Raw genomic sequence first — 9,840 nt, 5'->3', positions numbered from 1 at the left:
ACCCACCTTTTCAGACTCCATCATGGCCCATAGCACTTACTCTACCCTAGATAGCACTTCTGTAGACTTAGATAGCATTTAAAACAGACTTATAGCATGTTATGTAGACAGCACTAGAATTGCATTGTATATAGTCATAGCACGCCATAGTACATATGTATAGCATAGTAGTATATATGTATAGTTTATACGTATAAGTTTCATTATATAGATATTCCACTGTTACTTTCTTAGCTTACGCATGTTTCATGATGAATGTTTTTTATGTGATGTATTCCCATGCTTTTGTTCTTGCTTAATGTAAGTCGCTCTGGATTAAGAGCGTCTGATAAATGCCTAAATTGTAAATTGTAAATTGTAACGTCTGCTTTCAAAAGTATACGTCATGTGGCAACCAAGTCTATGGACTTTTTAAATGCTTGTTTGGAGCACTTTGAACAAACGTCAGGCGCCCCTCACTTCATACGAGTGTGATTTTTGTTTTAACGGGGGTCCACACAGACACCGTCAAACACATATTGACATTAAAATGATTGACTCCAGTGCACCGGCATAGACCGATCATGTAAACAAAGGTTGTCTTGGCAACGTCTAGCTGGCAGGGATAATCCACTTCCGCTCGACGGAAAATGTGGCTTTTCAAAATAAGAGCTCGACTGGAAAGAAACGCTGGCGTGAATTATAGGTCCTAATTTTTCAATAAATGATATAGCACTAAATGTGTTTAATCACCTTTCATTCATGGAGACAGAAAACAGAAAACACAAGCTTAAAAATCACACCCGTGTGAAGTGAGGGGCCCTCTTATCGTCATACCGTAAACATCACCACGCATCACCTCATACTCAGCCAATCAGAATGCCTGTTGCCACACATTTCCGTCATATTTGGCGAAATGTTTCCTTTCATTGTCGATTTGGCAAATATTGAGACATGTGGGGACAAGTCTTATAGAGTATATATGAATAGAGAAGACACCCGGGGGACAAGTCTTATAGAGTATATATGAATAGAGACGGCATCCGAGTTCTCCTCCCATCCACTTGCATTGAGTTGCTCAAAAGCGCATGAGGCGATTTCACTCCTCCTTCCGTGTATAGGAACAGAGTGCATTCTGGGATGGATTTGCCCCCAAACACATGTTGAACGCGCTGCCGTTGAACGTGCACGAACGCGCACGGACGTGCTGCCGTCGTGAACGTTGCACAATGATAGTCATAACGGACCATAGCGCGTTCATGTGTTTGGGGTCCCAGCGCTGCAATACCACATTCGGCCACTATGTCCATTTGGCCTCAGGGTTTCCTCTCTATTCATTTATACTCCAAGGGACGAGATGACGTGAGTTTTCCCTTCATCGTCGATGGGATTTATAGTTGGTGTTGCGGATATTTTGTGGGGAGAAAAGCTGTATATTAACCCATTCTGACCTGAGATCAGATTCATGCGAGGTTTCCACTTGGCACACACTGGTCTGATGAACCCATTCTGACCTGAGATCAGATTCTAAAAATGTCAGTCGTTCTTCGATTTTTCAAAAATAGCAGACCTGCAAGCTCGTAGCGCGCCACTCGGTGGCGCGCTATGAGCTTGTAGATCTGCTATTTTTCAATAGCTAAAGCATAACATGATGCTGACACCAAAACGGGTTCCCGTTCAGAATGGGTTAAGAGGGGGCTAGCGCCCCTCGAAAAATAAATCACACAATTCACTGACAGAACTCACCCTTGATCAGGGTCGATCCTCGACAGACTGACATCGACTGTTTCAGTATCGATATAAACACTAATCTAATCAGTCCCGCGGTGTGATTATATTATACGTGCAATTCTCTCAGAACATGCTCGTCCTTGTGGACGCCTGGTCTGAGACGAACGTCTGCTTTCCTTGTTCTGACTACTAAAGGACAACTTTAGTTTTTTTTCAACCAAGGTTCCTGTTTTAGGTTGTTATTAGAGAAAATAAAAGATGAGTGTTATTTCATTTGCTGTTTGAGAACCACTGACACAGAAACATGAGGTTTTTCAGAAAACTGTCGGGACTTAGAAAGCATTTGTAGAATCGTCCTCAGGTCAAAGTGGGTTAAACTATATTTCACTTTCATTGTATCGTTTATAGTCACACTTGAAGCACTGTGGACGTTTTTTAAAGGACAACTTTAGATGTTTTAGGTTGTTATTGGAGAAACTAAGACGTGAGTGTTATTCTTTTTTTTTTTTTATTTGCTGCTTTCTTTCGTTTTAGGGACTTTAGCTGTTTTTGACAGCGGGGGGGCGGGGGCATTCGAGCATCGGACTAAATATGTATTTTTTACAACATTTTATAGCGATTTATTTTTTAATTATTTACTATAGTCCTACTAGACATTTCATCTGGCCACAAAAGATCACGAGATCTACTGAATGTGTCAAACTGACATATTGAGCCTATGACACACAGTGTGACATCGTCACAATGACATCACAGTTGACAATATAAGAGGGGTTATAGCGCCATAATAACGTTTAACTGTACACCGACCGTCAGGCTGGGCTTCAAACATCATGACCTCGCCACCGTCTCAGCCGTCTGCCTCCCGCCACCTCTCCTCTCTGGCCTCGTCCAGCTCCACGGCCAACGACGCTCCCTGTAGCTCCTCCTCCTCCCACCACCGCCGCCGCGGCCCCGCCTCCTCCTCCCCGTGCGCGCGCTGTGCGGCGTGCGTCTGCGGCGGCGGGAGGGGGCGTGACGACGTCGTCGACGACGAGGAGGAGGAGGAGGAGGAGGGGGAGGAGGAGCAGGGAGGAGCCTCCGCCTACTTCGAGTGCAACATCTGCCTTACGGCGGCGCCGCGCGAGGCCGTGGTCAGCCCGTGCGGTCACCTGTTCTGCTGGCCCTGCCTCCACCGCTGGCTGGCCCAGCGGCCCGCCTGCCCCGTGTGCGGCTCCGCCGTGACCCGGGACACGGTGGTCCCGCTGTACGGGCGCCGCGGCGGCCTCCGGGACGAGACCACACCCACCACCACGACCACCACCACGAAGACGCCTCCGAGGCCGCGCCCCCCACCCCCCCCTCCCCACACCGCCGAGTGGCATGAGGAGGATGAACCGTTCTCCTCCTCTGACTTGAGGAGAGGACATGAGTTGTTAGACGTTAGGGGCTTCGGAGAGTGGAGAGAGTTCCGAAATCCGGTCGTCCGGAACCATCGCCGTTGGAGTGGTCCGTCCGAGTGGTCCAGTCCTAACCCTGTAGTCCGGTCCTACAGGGGAGCTTCTGGTTCTGGTCCTCCTGACCCTGGATCCTCCTACAGGGCGGGTTCTGGTCCTGACCCTGGATCCTCCTACAGGGGAGCTTCTGGTTCTGGTCCTCCTGACCCTGGATCCTCCTACAGGGGAGGTTCTGGTCCTGGTCCTGACCCTGGATCCTCCTACAGGGCGGGTTCTGGTCCTCCTGGCACTGGATCCTCCTACAGGGGCGGTTCTGGTCCTGGTTCTGACCCTGGAGTGGAGTCCTACAGGGCGCGTTCTGGTCCTGACCCTCGGTACACTTTCAACTGGGGCGGCAGGATGGAGTCTCACCGCCATGGCATGAGGCTCCTGCCGGGACTGCAGGCTCCGCCCCAGGCCCCGCCCACCCTGCCCCCGCCCACCCGGTGGAGTGGGTTCGGCGGCCCGTACTCCACCCGGCGAGACGAGACGCCGGGCGAGGCGCCACGCCTGGAGATACACCAGTCACACCACACCTATTCTGACCTGAGATCAGATTAAAATAATGTCTTCTACATCCTGACAGTTTTCAAATTCTGACCTGAGATCAGATTAAAAAAAATGTCTTCCATGTCAGTCGCTCTTCGATTTTTCAAAAATAGCCAGACCTACGAGCTCTACGAGATCTACAAGCTCATAGCGCGCCACTCGGTGGCGCGCTACGAGCTTGTAGATCTGCTATTTTCAAATAGCTAAGGCATAACGTAATGCTAGCACCAAAACGGGTCCCCGCCCGAAATGGGTTAACTCTGACGGGTCCATTTGGTTCCACTATAACTAAAAAACATTGCATGCATGGATGCACCTGGGACGTATCCTCAGTGATTGTATGTATCCTGAGGTCAACGGGGTTTCGGGTCTCTCAACATCATACCCCTCACTCAGGCGACCCAGCCGGGAGTGATCAAGTCCCGACTTACGTCCCAGTAGCTACCCTCGATCAGTCCCACTATAGGGAAAAACCAGGGGCACACAATCTGTTGGAAACTACTCCAGAACTACTCTGCCAGGGCTGGGAGGTACATGGAGGGACTAGGCTCTGTGGGTTGTCTCCTGTCTCAGTGGGTCGCCCCTCCTGTGTAGGCTGAAGCAGTATAGTTCATAGTACCTATACCCTTTTTTAATCTTGTTTTATATACTAATACAAATAATAACAAAACTAAAATGTTACTAAAGAGTAAGAGTAAAAATGTAAGAGGTTCATGGTAATGTTTCATATTGATCAACTATGTTGTCTTTAAACATTTTCTCAAAGTTGTAGATTTATAATTGCACATTTCTTGGTGGACTCATTGTCACAACTATTCCATATTTCTGCTGCCATGACCGACCGGTCTGTCCACTAAGATTCTGAACGTCAAGTTTACCAATTTACAATTTTTAGCAGACGCTCTTAATCCAGAGCGACTTACATTAAGCAACAACAAAGAATAAAAAGCATGATAAATAATACATCAAATACATAAAACATAGAGTCGTAGATAAGAGACTAAGAGCCTAACAGTGGAACATCTATATAATGAAACTATGCATATATACACTGCGCAAAAAGCATGGAATATGGATGTGTATATTCCAGGAAACTGCCGTGAAACGTTCCAAAAAATCCCAAATTGTACCATCACACCTGTATATTACTGTATATTAACTGTATATTACCGTATATTAACTGTATATGCTGCTAAACCTGAGGTTTACGTCAAAATACAGTGCTCATAATCTCCCGTTAACTCCGATATATATATATATGTATATATATATATATATATATATATATATATATATATATATATATATATATACATATACTATACAGTGCTGTGTTTACATAAACTGCTCTCTAAGTCTACATAAAAATAAAGGCCTGTAAATCCCGGATTAATTTCTACTTGTAAAAAAGAAGATTTTAACCACACTACTACTTTATACTACTAGGACTTAGAGGAAATTATGTAAAAAAGTAAAATATGCTAATTGTATGCACATTTATAATAATTATTAAAAGAATAATAATAAATTAATACATTCATAAATAAAAATTATATAAATTAATACTAGAGGGGTATTTAGCCCCTCAGTATACTCTCTGCAATGTATCATTTCTCACGACTGTGAAAGGGACACTTCACACTTTTTGCAAAAAAATATATGTTAATGACGTGTAGAAGCTTTAGAACACTTTCCTTGGGGTCTTTATGTGTGTAATATGTGGTTTTAGCTATTTTAGATTGTAGCAGTGAGCACAGTGTCTCTGATGTCATGGACACTGGTCTCACTACCTTCCTGGACTACAATTCCCATAATACTTTGGTGCACTGCTCCTTCTTGTGGATAGGGGGGAGAGCTGTCTTACTGAGACAACATGTAGTCCAGGAAGGAAGTGAGCCCAGTGTCCATGACATCAGAGACAACAGGCTCACTGCTACAATCTAAAACCACATATTACACACATAAAGACCCCAGGAAAGTGTTCTAAAGCTTCTAAACATATATTGTTTTGCAAAAAGGGTGAAGTGTCCCTTTAACAATAAAGAGACAATATGACGAAAACGACACAATATGACGTACATTTTCCCCTTCATTGTCAGTGGCGTTTTACGAAACAAACTTTGAACTATAAAGACAAACATTAAACCTGTGTCTAGGAGGCGCTCAATAATAGAACCCGTTGAAACGGAGGACTGTCTTCACCGCAGCGAGAAAAAAAACAAACGCACCCAAACACCATATATGGGAAGAAATACGTCACCCATATCTAGATGACGTATTTAACCAGCTCTATATAAAACTACAACAAGAGGCTCAGATGGATCTTTACTATAGATAATTAAACCAGAGCTCATATTGTGGATATACTCTTTTCTCTCCTTTTACAAACCGTAGCAAACCACAAAACCAAAAGACATGGCGTTCCACGTTCCCAAAGCTCCCGGCTTCTCCCAGATGCTGAAGGACGGAGCCAAGCACTACTCGGGCCTGGAGGACACGGTGTTCCGCAACGTGCAGGCGTGCCGGGAGCTGGCGGCGACCACGCGCAGCGCCTACGGCCCCAACGGCATGAACAAGATGGTGGTCAACCACCTGGAGAAGAGCTTCGTCACCAACGACGCCGCCACCATCCTGCGCGAGCTGGAGGTGACACACCCGGCCGCCAAGATGCTGGCCATGGCGTCCGCCATGCAGGAGCAGGAGGCGGGCGACGGCACCAACTTCGTGCTGGTGTTCGGCGGCGCGCTCCTGGAGCACGCCGAGGAGCTGCTGCGCATGGGCCTGGCCGTGCCCGAGGTCATCCAGGGCTACGAGGCGGCCTGCCGCCGGGCGCTGGAGGCGCTGCCCGAGTGCGTGTGCGGCCGCGTGGCGAACCTCCGGGACGTGGCGGAGGTGGCGGCGGCCATCCGCCCGGCGCTCATGAGCAAGCAGACGGGCCACGAGGACTTCCTGGCGGGGCTCATCGCCGAGGCCTGCGTCTCCGTCTACCCCGAGGCGGCGTCCTCCTTCAACGTGGACAACGTGCGCGTGTGCAAGGTGCTGGGGGCGGGGCTGGGCGCCTCCACCGTGCTGCGCGGCATGGTGTTCCGCCGCGAGGCCGAGGGCAGCGTGACGTCGGCGCGGGACGCCCGCGTGGCCGTCTACTCGTGCCCGCTGGACGCCGAGGCCACGGAGGCTAAAGGCACGGTGCTGTTCCACAGCGCCGCCGAGCTGAGGGGCTTCTCGCGAGGCGAGGAGGACGCCATGGAGGCGCGCGTCCGCGCCATCCGCCAGGCGGGCGCCACGGTGGTGGTGTGCGGCGGGAAGGTGGGCGACCTGGCGCTGCACTACGCCGACCGGCAGGGCCTGATGGTCGTCAGGCTGCACTCCAAGCACGAGCTGCGGCGGCTCTGCCGCACGCTGGGCGCCACCGAGCTGCCCTCGGTGGCCGCTGCGCCCACGCCCGACGAGATGGGCCGCTGCGACAGCGTGTACCGCACGGAGGTGGGCGACACGCAGCTGGTGGTCTTCCGCCACGAGCAGGGCGAGGGCGGGGCCGGCGGCGGGGCCGGCGTCTCCACGCTGGTCCTCCGGGGCTCCACGGAGAGCCTGATGGACGACGTGGAGCGCGCCGTGGACGACGGCGTGAACGTCTTCAAGGCGCTGGCCCGGGACCCGCGGCTGCTGCCCGGCGCCGGCGCCACCGAGATCCAGCTGGCGCGCCTTGTGGCGGCCCACGGCGAGGCGTGCCCGGGCCTGGAGCAGTACGCTGTCAAGAAGTTCGCCGAGGCCTTCGAGGCGGTGCCGCGGGCGCTGGCCGAGAACAACGGCTTCAAGGCCAACGAGCTCATCTCCAAGCTGTACGCGGCGCACACGGAGGGCCGCCGCACGGCCGGCCTGGACATCCAGCAGGAGGCGCTGGCGCTGCGCGACGTGGCCGCGGCGCCCGCCGTGGCCGAGCCCTTCCTGGTGAAGCACTGGGGCATCAAGCTGGCCTCCAACGCCGCCGTCACCATCCTGAGGGTCAACCAGATCATCATGGCCAAGCCGGCGGGAGGACCCAAAGCGCCCAAGGCCAAGAAGGACTGGGACAACGACGACGACTGAAACCTTTAACCCTTTAACACCGCCGTCGGTGTTTAAACCCTGCCCCTTTAACAAGGTCGCTCACTTATCCAGTACCCGGTATCAATAAGCATTGGGCTTATCAAGCCTGTTATCGAGCATAGAGACCCATGTACGTCATGTTTGAACGACCAAGACGAGAGGCCATCAAGAAATTGCCTCATGTCACAAACATGTTGGTCTAACAGCGCATTGATACCTGCCAACCAGCGCTGTCCGGGGAAACACATGTTATGTTAATCAAAGTGACGGTACACACCGGTTAACAGTTTCTTCAATATAATTTTCCAAGTGTAAAAAATAGTAGCTCAATAGTGGGTTCGATAAGCCTGATCTCAGAACAGAGACTGAGGCCTTATATTGTGTCAGCCTTTTTTGTTTACCTATAAATAAAGTTGTTAATATATTTTAATAATGATGTTATCAATCCCAAAACTACTGGTATTAATTAAATAATGGAATGAAAAGACAATATTTTATTACGGGTCGCATGATTAGCTTTTTTTGAGGGGCGCTAGCCCCCTCCTATAGGCTATATATATATAAATATATATATATAAATATATGTATAGCTTTTGTCCCCACAAAATTTGCGCAACACAAACATTGAATGCCTGACAATGACGGGTAAATGTACGTCATCTTGTCCCCACACGTCTCAATATTTGCCGTCGACAATGAAAGAATAAGGTTGCGAATACAAGCGGCCGAAGTGAGTTTTCTTCGACGGGTGGCTGGCGTCTCCCTTAGAGATAGGGTGAGAAGTTCAGTCACACGAGAGAGACTCGGAGTAGATCGCTAGACTTGCTGCTCCTTCGCCTGGAAAGGAGCCAGCTGAGGTGGTTCGGGCATCTAGTTAGGATGCCTCTCGGGCGTCTCCCTAGGGAGGTCATCGACGCATGTCCCGCTGGGAGGAGACCCCGGGGCAGACCAAGGACCACGTCCCACTGGGAGGAGACCCCGGGGCAGACCAAGGACCACGTCCCACTGGGAGGAGACCCCGTGGCAGACCAAGGACCACGTCCCACTGGGAGGAGACCCCGGGGCAGACCAAGGACCAGGTCCCACTGGGAGGAGACCCCGTGGCAGACCAAGGACCACGTCCCACTGGGAGGAGACCCCGTGGCAGACCAAGGACCACGTCCCACTGGGAGGAGACCCCGTGGCAGACCAAGGACCACGTCCCACTGGGAGGAGACCCCGTGGCAGACCAAGGACCACGTCCCACTGGGAGGAGACCCCGGGGCAGATCAAGGACCACGTCCCACTGGGAGGAGACCAAGGCGCAGTTGGAGGAAACGACTCACTGGCCTTGGAACGTCTCGGAATCCCCCAGGAGGAAGTCACTAATGTTGCTCTGGACAGGGAAGTCTGGAGCTCTCTGGTGGAGCTGTTGCCCCCGCGACCCGACTACGGATAAGCGGTTGCAGATGGATGGATGGACAATGAAAGGATAAATAGGGTCAAATAGGACGTACATTTGTGGCCTTCTGATTGGCCAGTATGAGATGATCCATGATGATGTGCAGTGATAAGAGAGCCCCTCACTTCACACGGGTGTGACTCTTTTGTTGTTTTTTTGTGTTGATTTCTTCTCCTATATGTTTATGGTTTAATGTTTGTTTTTAGTTCAATGTTTGTTTTAAAAAACACCATTGAATATGAAGGGAAAATTTTACGTCATATTGTCTCTTTATTGTTAACGGCGTTTAATGTTTGTGTCGGCATCGTTTGTTTTACATCACCATTACATCACCTAATCAACATGAGTTAGACTTTAATATATTAGCGCCCCTCACTTCACACGGGTGTGATTTTTTTTTACTACTACTTTTTCATGTCAAGGATCTCCAAATTAATGTGTATCCCATTTTTGAGCGGGAACCCCTTTTCCTGTTAGCATCATGTTATGCTGATCTACAAGCTCGATCTACAAGCTCGTAGCGCGCCACCGAGTGGTGCGCTATGAGCTTGTAGATCTGCTATTTTTGACGACTGACAT

At 50.1% G+C, this 9,840-nt stretch overlaps 1 protein-coding gene across 1 annotated transcript; it reads left to right on the top strand.

The window, feature by feature from the left end:
• Positions 1-6,149: 6,149 nt before the first annotated feature.
• Positions 6,150-7,820, top strand: LOC308326315 (T-complex protein 1 subunit theta-like; the record flags this gene model as incomplete). The annotated part of the gene is made up of 1 exon (XM_080779120.1): positions 6,150-7,820. One exon carries the CDS (start codon positions 6,150-6,152, stop codon positions 7,818-7,820), a length of 1,671 nt encoding a protein of 556 aa, XP_080635246.1.
• Positions 7,821-9,840: the final 2,020 nt, after the last annotated feature.

The sequence above is a fragment of the Protomyctophum bolini genome (genome assembly GCF_963924005.1).
Source record: "Protomyctophum bolini genome assembly, chromosome: 12".
NCBI classification, from domain to species: Eukaryota; Metazoa; Chordata; class Actinopteri; order Myctophiformes; family Myctophidae; genus Protomyctophum; species Protomyctophum bolini.
Note: the sequence above shows the minus strand (reverse complement) of the source record. Positions and strands in the feature narration are given on the sequence as shown.